The 16,655-nt window shown below is 47.3% G+C and overlaps 1 protein-coding gene across 13 annotated transcripts in view; it reads left to right on the top strand.

The window, feature by feature from the left end:
* Zfp827 (zinc finger protein 827) overlaps positions 1–8,668 on the top strand; it is a 166,891-nt gene extending 158,223 nt beyond the window's left edge. For 6 of the 13 annotated variants that reach the window (XM_063277880.1, XM_039098166.2, XM_063277882.1 and 3 more), the window contains 3 exons: positions 631–822; positions 1,141–1,318; positions 4,634–8,668. In XM_063277880.1, the coding sequence (XP_063133950.1) occupies positions 631–822; positions 1,141–1,318; positions 4,634–5,453 (1,190 nt within the window). In that variant the 3' untranslated portion in view covers positions 5,454–8,668. Of the gene's footprint in view, positions 1–630; positions 823–1,140; positions 1,328–3,146; positions 3,180–4,633 lie in introns of all 13 variants that reach the window. The other 7 variants (XM_039098170.2, XM_039098171.2, XM_063277886.1 and 4 more) reach the window with 5 other exon arrangements.
* Positions 8,669–16,655: the final 7,987 nt, after the last annotated feature.

Genomic DNA, 16,655 nt, shown 5'->3' with positions numbered 1-16,655 from the left:
ATACATTCTGGTTCGGTAGCTGTCACAGTGTCAATATTAGATCTAATCCCTGATACCCGGGGCTTTCGTAGATGCTAAAGTCTCATGACACTAGGTTGAATGACTTGTTAACTTCTTTATGCCTGGCTCTGAAGGAGAGTCCAGTGTCTGCTTATGAGCAGACTCAACTGAGACTTGGTTCAAAGGTTACACCATCTGGGCCAAGTTTGCCCCTCTGTGGAGTAGGAATGACAATAGTGCCTGTGAGGTGTGTTTGTTGTACACACACCGTGGACTGAACCCAGACCCCCACACATGCTAAGTCCCTCGGATCCTGACCTACAGCCTCAGACCTAAGACGTCTGGGAGAACAACTATGAGACGCGCATCTAAAGCATTGCACAGACCCTGGATGGGGCTCAGGGACGAGTGTGATCTGCCCAAGACCTTAATAAAGGTTCACAGAGATCTGAGCTCAACATGCCACACATGCCCTCCCCAGGGCTACACTAGAGTCAGCTTCCCAGCATGTTTGGGGTGTGTGTGTGCAGGAAGTGCTAAAGCTCCAGGTGCTGCTGGCAGCCTTCCTCACCTGCCATCATTCTAGGGGCTCTCCCCAGATAACAGACCTGGCGTGTTTTTGTTTTCCAGGGGATGATAGGAAGACCCCCAGTGAATCAAACAGCCCCTCCTCATCCTCACTGTCAACTCTGAGTGATTCAGCCAATGGCAAAGATGACTCAGACAGCTCCCAGAAAAACAAGGGTGGGAACAACTTGCTGGTCATCTCTGTGGTACCCGGGAGCCAGCCCTCACTGAACAACGAAGAAAAGCCAGAGAAAGGTGAGAGGGCTGGGTGTGGCCTGCTCACCTTGACCACTCCAGGTGAATTAGTCTGGAGAATAAACCTTGGTGAGGAAAACAAACTGCAGTACGGTGCTCACTACTGAAAAGAAGCCCTTGGTCGTGGCTTGATCCAATTTGGGCTGGGAAGTGGGCGGGGCGTGGACTCTGAAGCTGAATGCTCAGCTGTTTAGTGGACGATTAGGGATGGTGCCTAGACAGCAGAGGTGCAGGGTCGGAAGGAAGGGGAGCTCAGCCCCCACCTGCTGCCTGCTGTCCTTCCCCACACACTCCTACACCCAGCTTCGGTCCTTTCAGGGTTCGAATGTGTTTTTTGCAACTTTGTCTGCAAGACGAAGAATATGTTTGAGCGCCATCTGCAAATCCACCTCATCACCCGGATGTTTGAGTGTGATGTGTGCCACAAGTTCATGAAGACCCCCGAACAGCTGCTGGAGCATAAGAAATGCCACACTGTCCCCACCGGTGGGCTCAAGTAAGGAAAGCAAGTACAGCGTCTCTTACTGAGTTGTTATTCACTGAGTTGTTACTCATTGAGTTGTTATTAAGCACCCCTTCCCCTCCCTCCCCGACCCCCATGAAGGTTTTGGGGAATGCGGGAGCTTAGTATGAGGGCAGTTAGTCAGAAAGATCTGCTGCCTCTGGCTGGCTGGGACCCTAGCTGTCCTCAAGGGAGTCAACAGACATTATTAGCAGGGAAAGCCACTCCACAAGTGCTCCAGGCTCCCAGCAAGCAAGAGCACAGAGTGTCTGGCCAGCAGAAAGCAGGCTTCTACTGCAGTGGATCTGAATGTAATGGAAGCCAGACTAGCATCCCCATGTGTGTAGCATTTCACAGTTGTCACTGCAAGTCACTGCATTTATTTTTTAGATGGCCTGACATATATTTAGCTCTTAAGTACTAGAGGCACCCAGCCCCCAAGTAGGACCTTGGTGGTTTGATCAGACAAGAGGCCAGGGTGTTCATGCAACATCACGTGTTTCTCGTCTCCTGCAGACATGCTGACGCCTTCCCAAAAGAGCTAGACAGGGAGCGTCATCCTCTAGCAGTATTTGCAACAAGGTCCCTGGCCTCAAGTGAGACCCATCAGTTATTACGAAGCAAACTGTGCCACTAGCCTGACATAGGTGCTGAAGGACTCGTGAAGAATAAAATAGCATTTCCACCTTATAAATGTATGTCCCAGAACTACCAGAATTTAATCTTACGGTGATTCTGGAGGCAGAATCCCTGTCACAAGACATTTTGGATCTAGTAAAAGAAGCAGAAGCATAAAACAGTTGGGTACAGAAAGATACAATCGTCAAGGTATTTTATCTAAAATCGCCATGTAGTTAAAAGAATCAAGGGACACCTTTTTATTTTATTAATATAAGTGGGGGATGGGTCTTTCATTTTAAAACATTTTTACCCTTGAAACTCACAATGCCTCCTGAATGGGTAAGAGTCGGAGAGCCCAGAGGGATCTGGAACAGAAATATTGGGGGTGGAGTCGGGGTTGGCTGGTCAGGGCATCCTCTGGGGGAAAAAAAAAAAACAATAGACGGGAAGAGTTGGGGGATGGCAGGACTGCTGATCCCATCTCATGTGGATCTACCCTTGGGTGTACCCTTGGCGGGTGGGTCACAGGCAAGAGGGTGACTTTATAATTCATTCACCCAATAGATAGGAAATGCCTAGCAGAAGCTTATCAGGGACTTTGATTTTAAGTCCCTCCACCTCCTTATGGAAAAGTGTGTATTCTTTATAAAAAGAAGAGCCCCGCCCCCTGTGGATGGAGCAGTGTCATTGCCTTGTGGTAGGTCAGTCACAGCCACGCCACGTGCGGCCTTGCCACTCACCCTTTGGAACCCTAAGCAGGCCTGAGCCTCTGATGCACCGGGGAGACCACAGGATAACCTCAGTGCTGTCCCTGGGTCAGACACCGCCTGGCGGTGCTAACCATATGTCCCCTGTGTGAAGTTTGTCCTAGGATGACCAAGTAGAAGAACACTTTGAAAAAAAATTACTGATAATGCCTTGTGGCTATACAGTGAGTTTCGTTTGTTTCTTTTGCAATATCAGAGAATCAGTTTTCCTGAGAAAGTGTCTTTGAGATAAAAACGGGAGCATAGAAAAGCCCCAGTGCTTTGACGAGCCGTGCAGTAACAGATTGAGCTGAGGGTCACAGAAACACCCTTAGCGGGAGGCAGACCGACCGCCGATGTCTAAGTGCTTTTCTGTGATGGGACTGCTTGTACTCTATATCCTGTTCATAATGCAGATCAAATAAGATTATACTATTATTTTTCTTTTGCCGTAGCTCAGGACAGTGGTGAGTGTCAGACTCCTCTAGGTAAGGCCCAGCTTGGCGTAGGGGTTGTGTGTGCACTTGACCTGGGTATGGGCTTTTATCTCTGTGCACTCTTGTGAGCTGAGGTTCAAGGCTAACGGCGAGCTTGGTGCTGAGGAGCCAGTGCACGGCGCCCCTGACTGTGTTGGGCTCTGCTGAACATCTCTCCACCCTCTGAGGACAGTCCCCTTCTGAGCCAGCCCTGCCTTGCAGGAGCTGAGTCCGAGCTAAGGCAGCCACTCAGGCATCTGCATTCTTTTTGGAAAGAGCACACATGCTACAGTTATCCTATCAGCCACGAACTCAAACCTGCAGCTTCCAAAAGTGAAGCCAGGCAGCTTCTGTAAACACTCCCACCCCACTCTCCACAGCCTCTCAGACAGCGGCAGGGCTGGGGGCAGCGTATGTGATCCATGATGGAAAGAATGGAGAGCCCAAGCCAGAGATACCCAGACCTTGTGCTAGAGGAAACACCCAGAGCCCAGTCAGGCGCCAGAGCTGGGAGCCAGCCTACCATTTTGAATCCACCTCAGTTACCCGTAAAGATGATCAGATCATGACTCGGTATTTCCAGAGTGCTCTTTTGAGCACAGTAGAGAATGCAGAAGAAATCTCAATGTCAGAAAGCCCTACCCTTGGAGAATTCGTGTTCCACTTGGATCACTGGTATTTCTATGACATGACTATGTCCTAAGAACGTCTTCAGGCTCCGGAGGACAGGCCCTTTCCTCCTCATTCCTCATGAGCAGAGGGGCCATTGTATGGGCGTCCTTCTCCCAGGCCCTCCCCCCCATGGTCCTCACCTCCCACTCCTGATGAAGAAGAACCGGTACTTAAGGAGATAACATTCTGAGAGTCCACATGAGGTTGGCGCGCACGCGCACACACATATACACACGCACTCACGCACACTGTTGGCACACAGAGGGACACGCACAGGTCTTTTCATCCTAACACCCCTTTGATAAGCACGACTCTGACTCCTGTGACTGTCTGTTTGCTGGAGGTAGTTCTCCCTATAAGCTGTTCTTTAAAACCTCTCAGCCTCTCTGCGTGTGCTTGGTGTGGTGCATGAAAAGTCACTTCTTTGTGTTGCTCCCATCTAGAGGGGAGGTCAGGAAGCCCAGACTTCTGCCATGTCCAGTGGGGAGGGGGTGGAGAGGGCCCCAGGGGCTGGGTGGGGGCAGGACGGGAGTACCAGCTTTACCTGCTCCCCACATCCTCTCTGTTCCTCTGAGAGGACTGGCCTCGGCTGTCGCAGCCTGGAGCCCCCAAACCAGCTAAGGGGACCGCCCAGAGCTCCCTGTTAACCTGGACTGCACTGTCCAGAGTGAAACCAAGCAGGGCCATCTGAGAGGTGGCAGGGCTGACCCAGGGCAGGCTGGCGAGGAGGGGAGACACAGGGTTCCCAGTGGACCCTCCTTGCTAAACTTCCCCTCCGTTGCTTCCCCTGGCAGGTGCCCATTCTGCATTTATTCCACCAACCGCCCTGCTGCCATGGAGTGCCACCTCAAGACCCACTACAAGATGGAGTACAAGTGCCGGATCTGCCAGACAGTGAAGGCCAACCAGCTGGAGCTGGAGACGCACACCCGCGAGCATCGCCTGGGCAACCACTACAAGTGTGACCAGTGCGGCTACCTGTCTAAGACGGCCAACAAGCTCATCGAGCACGTGCGCGTGCATACCGGGGAGCGGCCCTTCCACTGTGACCAGTGCAGCTATAGCTGCAAGCGCAAGGACAATCTCAACCTGCACAAGAAGCTGAAGCACGCCCCCCGCCAGACCTTCAGCTGCGGAGAGTGCCTGTTCAAGACCACACACCCTTTCGTCTTCAGCCGCCATGTGAAGAAGCACCAGAGTGGAGAAGGCCCTGAGGAGGACAGGAAAGGCCTGAGCCCAGCCTCCAGAGAGCCAGCTGGCCCTGGAGCCCCACTCCTGGTTGTGGGGGGTGGCCGGAGTCTCTTGTCCCCGCTGTCAGTCATGTCTGCCTCTCAGGCTCTACAGACCGTGGCCTTGTCAGCAGCCCACGGCAGCAGCTCAGAGCCCAACCTGGCACTCAAGGCCTTGGCCTTCAGTGGCTCCCCGCTGCATCTTGACAAATACCGGAACTCAGATGTTGCCCATCTCATTCCCTTAACAATGTTGTATCCCAGAAACCACCTGGATCTCACATTCCACCCTCCCCGACCTCAGACTGCGCCTCCCAGCATCCCCTCGCCCAAACACTCCTTCCTTGCCTATCTTGGACTAAGAGAAAGAGCTGAGACTGTCTGAGGACAGCCGCGTTCTGTACCAAAAACCAAGAGACAGAGACAGGAAAAGACAAAAACCCACAAAACTTAAAACACAACCCCAGCAGGTGTATGTGCTGCAAAGCCTTCAGGCCCCAGGGGTCTGGACCATGTGTACTGTATATCTTTAGTAAGGAATAGAAAATTGGCTCTGTATGTAAACCTATTGCATTGACCTAAAAGCTGCTTATCCAGTCTTCAGAGAGGTGATCTGCTGCCTATGTCTACCTTCAGAGGCATGCCTCCCCAGCCATCACTCCCACCTCAGCCCTCCTCCGTGCTTCTCTCTGAAAGGAATTTTGTCATGTTAAACCCTAAAGAGAGTGTCCTTAATAGCAGTGAGCACTTGGAAGCTTCTCTACTGGTACATTGGGTTTTCTGTTGGGTGAGTGGGGTCTTGTGGGCATTTGTGGACTGGGAAAGAAAAAGTCCGTATGCATTTGGTGTGTGTGTGTGTGTGTGTGTGTGTGTGTGTGTGTGTGCAGGTGTGTGTATCTGTGAGTGTGGGTGCATGCGTGTGTCTGTGGGTGTGGGGGGTGTGGGTGTGATACGCCATGACATTTCTATTGCACATTCTTTTTATACTGGCCTCTTTGACAGTGATGAACAGTCCTGACTGCCCATCTGGATTGTTCACGCACTACTTTCTCCCCACCTCTGCCTTTCCTTCTCTATATGATGACTACAGAATGGTAGGGGCTGGTGCTCAGTGGAGGAGGAGATACATGGTGCCAGAATATTCCAGTAGAGTGCGCAAAGCCTGGCGTTCAGATCTCCACTTAGGAAGATGGATAGAGTCAGGCGACAGATCTCTTAAGAAATGCCTCAAAGCTCCCTCGAAGCTGACATCACAAAACCTGGGTGTTGTGTGTGTGCACAGGTGGAGCACGCGCGTGAAGACACACACACACACACACACACACACACACGAGTGCATCCTTTTTAAAGGGCAGAACATATGTGTGTGCGTGATATGTTTATTCAGTTATCGTTTGTAGGAAAAAATTGTATGCGTGGAAATGTTTATGGTTGATAAATGCAGCCAAGGAGATTAAAGGGGTTTGGATCGATTCTGGGTGTAAATGCTCAGACTAAAAAGAAACGGCAGCTTTGCACAGTGCGCTGGCCTTGCACTAGTTTTGTTTCTCATTGGGGGAAAAGGAATAGGTAAAAGAGAAAGAAGGAAATGTACCTTTTTATGGAAAGAGTAGACTGTATGTTTGACATTTTAGCTGTGACCTCTTTGTCGTACAAGGAAGGACAGAACAAAAGGTGCTGTTTGGTCCTGTGCCTCAGCTGATGCCCCAGGGTGCCCCACTGTGTGCAGAGCCTCTGGCTAGAGTGTGCCCTCCGTGTATTAGTAACCCTGTATTCCATTTTGTTAACGCCTAGCAGATGGAACCTGCTAGGAGGCTGACTTTATACTTATTTAAAGCTTATTTTATGGTCATTAAAATGGCAGTTTCTGTGCAGCACTTTATTGCGCAAAGAAAAGGTGCGATTCAGTCGAGTAGCCCTTAGCTCATCTTAAAAAGGAATGGATGGTTTAAAAAGGAAAAGAAATCTTCGAATGAATATGTTCACTGCTTGAATTTGTAAAACAGCAGAATTTCCAGTATGCAACAGGCTGAAAGAGGGGGAAGGAATGTGTTTTGTATAAAAATGGGAAGTGTGCGATATGAAAGTTTCCTTATTATTTATCAACGGAAGAACTGGTGTCAGGGGGGATGCTGTTCTCCCACACTGCATTCTCCTCCCTAATACCCACCTTTCTTTTCGTTACTTTAACCAGGCGGATATAAAAGCATCCCCATGTTCTTCCTTTTGTCAGGATCGCTTCCCTGAAGTGAATGCAGTCAGACAGGAAGCCAGAGACTGCACAGTCCACACCATCAGCTCCCCTTCCCCTCTCAGCTCCTCTCTCCCATGCCTAGCTGGTCTCTGCTTCTCTCCCCACCTGTCATCCAGCCAAGGGTGAGGAGCCTGGTTAGAGCCCTGGCAAATCCGTTTACACTACAGAGATGTCACAAAGCAGGGAGACCAACCAGCTAGGCCAAAAAGGCCCCAGAGCCTCAGTCCTTCTCCAGCAGAGACTTTGCTCTCCGCCTTGTTTAACACGCTGTTCAACTCAGCCCGTAATATCTCAGTAAAAGACACTATAGACACTTCTGGACAATATGCCCCAAGGTCACTGGGTTTATGGGTGGGTTTGTTGTGTTTTATTTGCTTTTGGTTTTTGTTTTAAATTCATGTCTTTATCCCCATTTAATGGAGAATGTGCCACTTGGCTAATAATGTGTTTTCAAAACTGCAGGTTCAGTGATAAGAGACAAGGGATCCCAGTGGTCTCCCCACCCCACCCCAGAGGTTGGCAGAAAGGTGACCCTCAGATGCACTAGCAGGTTAGGAACCTGAGTGGGTGCCTGGTCACGAGGACCCTGGGTTTTACAGCATGCCACTTGTGCAATAAGAGGTCTTCGGGTGGGAACATGAGCGAGTGAGGGAGGCGGATGGAGACGTTTACTACTCAGATGCCACGCATTGCACCGCTTGCCACTGAACCTGTATCTGAATGACTTAGTGATGCTTAATGTAATTGGGCAACTTTTTTAGCACTTTGGAAAGAGTCATCAATCTTTCTGGTAAATTATAAAAGGTTTTCTGAGTGAGAAAACGTGTGTTTGCAGTTTGTTTGACTTTTTATATTATTGTTGTTGTTATTAATAAAGAAGAAAATCTACAGCATTTTCTCAGAGTCCACCTAGATAAAATGTGCCCCCAAATCTGGTTTGCGGTTGATGCCCAGGGAAGGATGTGTTCTGTAGATCTCCTTCCCGAGAACACTGACACCTTCGAGAGTCGCCTGGCAGCTTTGGGTTCTCACCATGCGTTCCCCCAGGAGAGCTGGCTTGGCTTTTCCATTTAGTGATGCAGGTAGGGGTCTGCGCACTTTCCTATCCTATCCTTTCTTTTCTTTCTTTTTAACTCCTCATATTAGTTCAGATGAGCATACCGTCAAGGTTTGTGTACATTACTGAAAATTTGTATTGTAAGAAGCTTTTGCATTACAAGGCTGTACAGGGTCATTTTGACAGTAACTGGTATTTTCCTCTGCATCTTACGTTGCATTGCCAATTTCTAGTGTATCGAGTTTGGAAGTATAATATACTCTAATTAAAAGACAAAAGGTTGGCTATACTCTGGCTTCTTTTTCTTTCTTGGTTGCCATCCTTGCCTAGGGAAGGCTCAGCGTTTCATTCATCTTCCTTTGTTCTGTTGTTGTCTTTCCACTGTGTCCCAGGTTCGGTAAAGGGTCCTGTGCCAGCAATAACCATTGCAGGGTGGGAGTCTTGAACAGCCGAGGCTATTACCACGGCTACCATGCAAGTCGCTAATGTCTATTAAAGCCAAAAGCATAAGGCACCTTGCAGGACCCTGGCAGCTGGCTGCTGCCTTCTGAGTTTATTTAGGAATGTTTCCGTGTTTTGCATCCTTACCCTCTCCTGCCTGACATCATTGTATTGACCTCATAGCCAAAGGGAGTGGAAATACAGATGAATTCATTTGTCATAATGAAGTTCAGCAAGTAAGAGGTTTTAATGAGGGGGAATAGTATAGTATACTCTGCAAGCTAAATATAGTCTGTACAAGTGCAAGGAGTCACGGTTTGTCAATCAAGGGAAGGTACCCGAGAAATTACCTGAGACCCAGAGTGGGAAGTGAAAACCATACTACTAAAAATATGTTTTAAATTCATCTTGAAGTTCCATCTCTGAGACAGACCTTCCTGGGAATCCAGGGCAATTGATAAAAACATATAAAACAGCAGATGAGAATTGGTCTGGCTCACTCACAATTTGCATGCTTATAAATATAATGTCCTTTTCTTATTTCAAAAAAATTGGAGCCACTTTCAGTCTAACATTTAAAGTGATCCGATATAGTCTTTCATTGTAATTCCAGAGAAGAAGCCATTGTGTAAACAAATCATTAACCAATCACTATTTCCGTCTTCACTATTACTCAATGACTATTTACGGGTGCAGACATCCTTTTAGTGACCCATGTATCAGGTTTGTTAAGGGGGGGCTAAGCCTTTCTGGAAAATATTAGAGTAAACACACCCCATCCTTAGCATCCCCAGCACAAGTGCCTTCCCATTTCTTGCACCTTTTTTTTGTTGTTGTTGTTTTGTTTTGCTCTGTTTTCCCTATACACAATAGTTGCCGTATATCTTCCCTGTGATTGAGAACACCCTGCAATGTAGAGAAAACATCAGTTTGGAAATCGTTTCCAAGGAAATGGGCTTCCAGTGAATTTAAGGAATGGTCTGAGAATAGTGTCCTTCACTGACTGGCCACCTCCAAGCCGGCCACTCTTCTGAGTATGTTGTAAAATAAGTGACCCTGACCGCATGGCCATGAGTTCTGTGACATATCTGTGTCTGGTGGCTTGCTTCATGCCCACCACCAAAGTATGCCTGACCCTTAATCAGAGGCCCTGGTTACTGGGGCACGGGTTGGGGCACGGTCGTGTGAGGATGCTTCGGCTTGATGGGGTTTCTACCACAGTTCTGAGCGTAGGTGGATAGTGTGACCAGTTTGAAGGGAAAGGAACACTTTGTCGGGCTCCTCAGTGCTCTCAGTCCATGGGGAGGAAGGACGGGACGTCCAAGAGGAGGTGCACAGAAGAGGGTGGCTACTGAGGAACCCAGTGACGCTTCCAGCAGGCAGAGACTGTCAGTGCTTTTCCCAAGGACTGCTCAGAACCTGCGAGTGAAACCCCAAAGTAAAGGAGCAGTACCCACGGAGGCCCAGGCTCCCCTCAAACACCGTTACAAACATTTCAGATACTTGTTCACAACTGCATTAAGTTCCCTCAGAATGGAAGAGACCTCAAAAACGCACTTCATTTTGTGAAGCATCACAATTAGCCAAGGAGGCAAATGGCCTGGGTCTAGGGACATGTGACCTGCCACCTAAGGAAGCCCATGCTTCCCCTGTTCACAGCCCGAATGATCACACATTATCCACCAAGACCTCAGCTACTTCTTTTTGAAGAGGTAGGTCTTCCATTCCTAACCCTGAGAGAGTTGGATTTGCAAACTGAACAACACATCCAATGTTCACGTAGACAGAAAGTACAGGAGGAGGAATGCCGATGGCCCTGTTCCCTAGGATTCCTTGTTTAAAACGATTACGGATGGACTAGTTCTCAGTTTTCAATGGGATGTGAGTAGAGGTTCTACTTTAATTCACATTTCAAAATGAACCTCTTGAGGTCAGATGGGTTTCCACCCTGGTTAGCAGGAACTGTCTGGTTATTCATGCCTTCCAACCTGGAGACACAGCTAGGGGACAGAAGCCTGGCTCGGCCAAAAACATGCATTTATTACTCATGCAATTATTACTTACCAACCATCTTAGAAAAAGAGGTGAACGCTGTGGCTATGGTTCTTGGCTAAAGTGTTTGACAGACAAGTGTGAGAAGCTGGGTTTCAATTCCCTGAACATAAAGTGGATGTGGTAATACATGTCTGTGATCTCTGAGCTCCCACAGAAGGTGGATACAGGATAGCCCAGAAGCTCAGGGCGCTAGCTAGATTGGCAATGAATGAGAGACCTTATCCCAAAACAGAACCCAGTGCCCTCGGTGGTCCTCTGATGACACACTCCTCCCCCAATGCAGAAGAGGTTGAAGTAGTTGCTTAACTGTTCTCTAAGACTCCTCCCCAACCATAGTTGTTCTCTAAGATTGCATAGAACACATAGTTCTGACTCTTTCAAAACAAGAAAAGGCCATTGCAAGACAGAATTCTTGCAAGACAACCAGGGAATAAAAAGCACCTCTGTTTTTTCAAGCTATTGTGGACTCAGGGATGAAAAAGGGGGGCTAAAAATATTTTCTTACCCAATTGAGGTGCCTGATATTGTTCTCTTTGGATCATGCTTTGACGGCTGGAGTCACCATGGGGATGGCTTAGACAGCTCAACCAACCTGTACCTACTTCATCTGGCTGAAGAAGTTAGAAGCAAGATATGCGGACACCAAGACCCCGCCCTTCCCACCTTCTTCCCTCTAACTCTGTTCCCGTTCACTTCCCACCACCCTGCTGCTCTAGCTCCTTCTGGTGACTCGTGGGACAGCTGAACTCCCTACCAAGAGCGCTCTCATGCTTTCTACAAAAGAATGTCTAGCAGGCGTCCTGAAGGTATTTTAATTTCAGCTTGATGAAAATATTATGACCTGCCCACTTGCCCAAGACTCTCAGTCCACGAACCGCAGGTACATTAGGAAAACTAGTTCCCAGGCACATCCCATGTGTTCACGGGAAGGTGAGACCAGAATGTATGCATATATTAGGGTCAAGTCTCTTAGGCTCTTTCCAAACCCTCCCAGAAAGATGCGTTTTTTTCAGAGCCAAAGGAAAAAAAAATCAGCCGTCGTCTGGCTTCCATCTTCAACTATGTTATTCCAACTGCAAATCTTTTTCATTTTTTTACATTTAAGGCCAGCCTGGGTTACAGGAGACCCATTTTTTTTTCTGGGGCTGGGGACCGAACCCAGGACCTTGCGCCTCCTAGGCAAGCGCTCTACCACTGAGCCAAATCCCCAACCCCCCAACTGCAAATCTTAAAGATCCATCACTATTGCAATGCGTGCTATAGACGACCAGGAAGCCATTCATCTCCTTACACCTCACTTCAAAGCAGAATGTCTGCTTATGCTCTTCATGCATGCCCAGCAGATCGCTCTGTTATCCTCCTGTTTACTTATTAGCCTGCTATAGCTGTCTTCTCTCTAGATCTACTTATCTACCTACATCTCCATTATCTATTGATCTAGATAAGTTTATTATCCTTTCTCTAAGGCTCCCCAACTGTTGATCTGTCTCTACTACCCATCTGTAATCTAGCTTTGTACAGCTATATTTTCTGGATTCTGATTTTTTTTTTTAAAAGAGCTCTTAGAGAAAGCTTCCAATCTCAAAGGGTCCATGTAGCCAATCGTTCCTGTAGACACCTGGAGTATAAGCCTTCTGGCGTCTCTCATAAGGTTTGTAAGAGTTGCCAGCCCAAAGGATAGAAGGGAAACGGGTCTGTGGTAACAACAGAGTGTGCTCGCTCCTTTTGCTTATGGGCTTGCCTATAGTAAGGGATGGCTGAGTGGGCCTCTAAGAGCAGCTATTGAGTCAAGGTGAGGCACGGCGAGCTATGCCTGGCTACCTCTGCTTGCTACAGTAAAGCCTGCAATAGGTGAGATTGTAGAGCAGAGAATGAGAGATGGCCAACGGAATCGTTGTTTTTGTCCCAAGTGCTTTCAGTTACTTTAGGTCTAGACAAATGTTGGCTCCTCACCCAACTGGCTGTGTTAACCTAAAGTTCCTCCCTCTTTCACCCCACTCATGATGGAGCTGTCAGTCAAGGGCAGCGTGGGGTCGTGATGCTAAGGATGGGAAAGCCCTCTGTTCATGTGGGCGTGGGGGGGGGCTCTAGACTCTCTTTTCATCTGGGATTTTGTTTGTTTACTCGCTTGATTTTTGGTTTGTTTGTCTGTCTGTCTGTCTTGGGAGGGGAATTCATGGCCTCCCAAGAGGTAGGCAAGTGCTACCACTGATCTAGGATTCCTATTCTGGGGTCTATTTTTCATTTGCTCCATAGATGAGAATGTCCTAGAGAATTCCTTTAGAAAAACGATTTGTCAAGGATATAATCTGCTTCTTGCTTGGATGGCCTCAGAGAGGCCTGACAATGGCTCAGAGGAAGACGGTCACAGTTGCCTAGGTCTAGTCTTACACTCAAGCAGAGGCTTGTGGTGGCTCTCACAGGTCCCAGCATACTCTGAAGGGAGTTACACAATGCAATCGGGAGGTAAAACCCCAGTTTGGAATGAAAATATTATCCTCACAAGTTGTTTTCTCTGAGCATATAATTCCCTAAAAATCTGGGTTGAGCAGACACTCTCTACGTTCACAGAAAACAGCTGATTAAAACTTCAAATACTCGAGATACAATTAGCAATCCTCTTACCATAGGAGAATCGGAGAAACATGGACTGAGGGATGGTCAGTATCCTGGAGCATGTATACAAAGGGTACACAGAGGACATGCATAGCATTAGGTAGAAACATAAATTAGCGCGTCTGTGAGCGAGCATTCAGAAGGAAGGTAAGCAAGTCTGCTCTTCCAGGCCTCATCTGAGAAGACGGTAGTGGGTTTCTTTTTTTCCATTTGTCCCCTGTGCTGCTGAAAATAAAAGCAGGTTGATGAAAGAGACTAACGTATGAAAAGAATAATTAAGGGTCAAAGAAATCTCATTAATCACAAGACACCCCCACCCCCTTTCTGTCCTCCCTACAATGAAACAGACTGGCACAGCAGTCGGTCACCGCTGTGCTATCGGTCAAGGCCCCATCTCTTTATGGGCAGCAGACAATAGGTATACTGTAGCACGGCTAAATATGCAGGAGTCTGTTACACGAGGAGGCTGTGTGTCTTCAATGAGCAGAATGCTAATTTCCTGCTGATGAAGGACTTAACAGTTTGGCTTGTCTGCCTGTACATAAGAGGCTAAATATGCACATTCGTGATTTGTGTTAGAGAATTCTATGTATAGAATTCAAAGTTTCCATCCCAGTTGACCATATTCCAAAGTGAGGCCAAATCTACCCTAACCACCACTTCTCTCCTGTTCCTTCCTCTACTCTTCATTCGTTATTTCATGAACAACAAACGTGTAAAGTTGTGTGCTGGCAACCCAGGAAGAAATGGAGGTCATGAAGATATATTTCCTGCCTTAAAGACTTGCCAACCAATAAAAGATGCGCGTATCTGAAAAACGGCATTCTAACACCAAGGAAAAGACACAAAAGATGCTGAGAGAATATTGGATAGCAATTAATTCTTACCTATGTACATGTGTGAGTCTGTATTATACATTCTAAAGGGCCAGGACAGGAACTTTGACTGAGAAGATCAGGGGAGAGTAATGATGAAGACAATGAATTCTGGGTAGTGCTGGGTCTCATCCTGACATGGAATCCCTATAACACAGAAGTGTGCGTGTTCATGGGAGAGAACAGGCTCTTTAAGGATCGAGTAAAGTGCAAACTGAAGAATAAAGAGAGCTTTCCTGAGCAGGAAATGAGGGAAGAATGTTCCAGATTGAAAGAACAGCTTGAGCCAAGGCAAAGCGAAAACTGCCTTGTGGAGTCTGTGTACTGGGAAAGCTACAATGGGACCAAACAAAGCCAGCTTGTGAGGGCTTCGGGTCCTGCGTTAAGGGGAATGAACTCTACTCCCTTTCTACTGAAACCTCTCTAGTCAGCGTTGATAAAAGCGCTGATAATACTGGTACTGAGCATGGATTCCTTAACTCTCACAAGGATCTACTCATCTTCCAAGGCAGGCAAGGCCCAAAGCTTGAGTTCCTTTACCCCCGCCATATATCCCCTCCACTTTCCTTCCTCCCTCTCTTTGGACAGCAAGTCTGTAGAACTTATGTCTGGTCCTTTTCCCAGCCCCATCCTCCCAGAAATAAGTCCCCAACTCAAAATATATTTATAGATACCTTTGCCATGCTACTAGGCTCTTCTGACTAGATCAAAACTTAAATTGTCTCATTTATTCTAATCTACATTCTGCCACGTGGCTGATTACCTGTGCTCACACATCTTCCTGGGCAAATCTCCCACATGTGCCTGGCTCTATCCCAGAATTCTTTCTGCCTCCTGGATATCCCACCTTCTACTCTACCCTTCCATATAGGCCACAGGTATTTTTAATTGACAGGTGTTGCATTCATACAATAAATAAGATATTCTCTCTAGAAAATCCATTACCGAGACCTAATTATTTTACTTGCCATCTACTTAGCTTTATCCAAGTCTTCCCCGCTCTTTCTAAGGTTGTTTTTTAGATGCATTTTATTTTATGTGCACGAGGTTTTTGTCTGCATGTATGTATAAGTCCCACATGTATGCCTGGTTCCTGTGGAGGTCAGAAGAAAGGGCTGACTCTCTAGAACTGGAGTTATAGATGATTGTGAGATGTCATGTGAGTGCTGGGAAATGAACCTGAGTCCTCTGAAAAAGAGCCAGTGCTCTTAACTACCAAGCTATTGCTCCAGGCAAGCCTTTTTACTCTTGGCATCCTAGAGGTCCTCTGCATCCTCACTAAGTATGTCTAATAGATTCTTCTCTCTATGGGACATTCTAGGAAAAAAAATTACTCCAGTGCTTATAAATAAGTTCACAATCAGGCCTGTAGATTCAAAGATGATATCTGAAGACAGTATAATTGATAACACTCCTGTAGCGGTTGCCATGACAACAAAGGACTCTAAGGTGGGGCCTTGGAAGATTCCAACTCCAGGTAAGCAGCAACTCTAGAGAACTAGAAGAAACAACCATAAAAGTCATACTCATGCACAGAGACCCTGGACAGAGTGAATTCTGGGCCACTTTGCAGAGGGATGACAACTGGGAAGTTGAGTCACGTGCTCTTTACAATGACGCTACACCTGGGTGACCTACAGGGGCATCATTTCAGAGACGGATCGGGAACATGCCAGGCTCTGTTCATTTAAAGAATAAGCTGGAGGTGAGAAGGCATTGTTTTTTTTGTTTTGTTTTGTTTTTTTCCTTTTTCTTTTCTTTTTTTTTTTTTCGGAGCTGGGGACTGAACCCAGGGCCTTGCGCTTCCTAGGCAAGCGCTCTACCACTGAGCTAAATCCCCAACCCGAGATTGTTAAGGAGAAAACTGTTTGCATTAAGTTTGATGGTGAGAGAACCCCGCCTCATGCATATCCAGCCTTGCCTCAAATCCCCACTTTCTCCTCCCCTTCTAACCTTTTCCTATTTCCTACCTTGAATTCCTTCCCAGAGGAAAAAGTCACCTACTGGCTTTAGAATCTCCAGCCACACCCTACACCAAATTTTCACATCTCTTTGGGCTAAACTCATTTTTGAAGGGAAGGAAGCCTTTTCTGAACCAACCCTACACTTACTGTTTACCAGGACCAGTGTTCATCAGCCAAAGACATCTCAAGAAACAGAGCAGGGCTGCACAACTGCAGCTCAGAACCATTCCTCCTACATGCTACAGTCCAGAGAAAGACAAAACATAGATCAAAGGAGAGGAAGTCGCTCCTGCCATGGCTACAATTATAAGAATTCCAGGCTGGA

Source organism: Rattus norvegicus, chromosome 19, assembly GCF_036323735.1.
Source record: "Rattus norvegicus strain BN/NHsdMcwi chromosome 19, GRCr8, whole genome shotgun sequence".
NCBI lineage: Eukaryota > Metazoa > Chordata > Mammalia > Rodentia > Muridae > Rattus > Rattus norvegicus.
The sequence above is the reverse complement of the archived record's forward strand: the minus strand, read 5'-3'. Positions and strand labels throughout refer to the sequence as shown.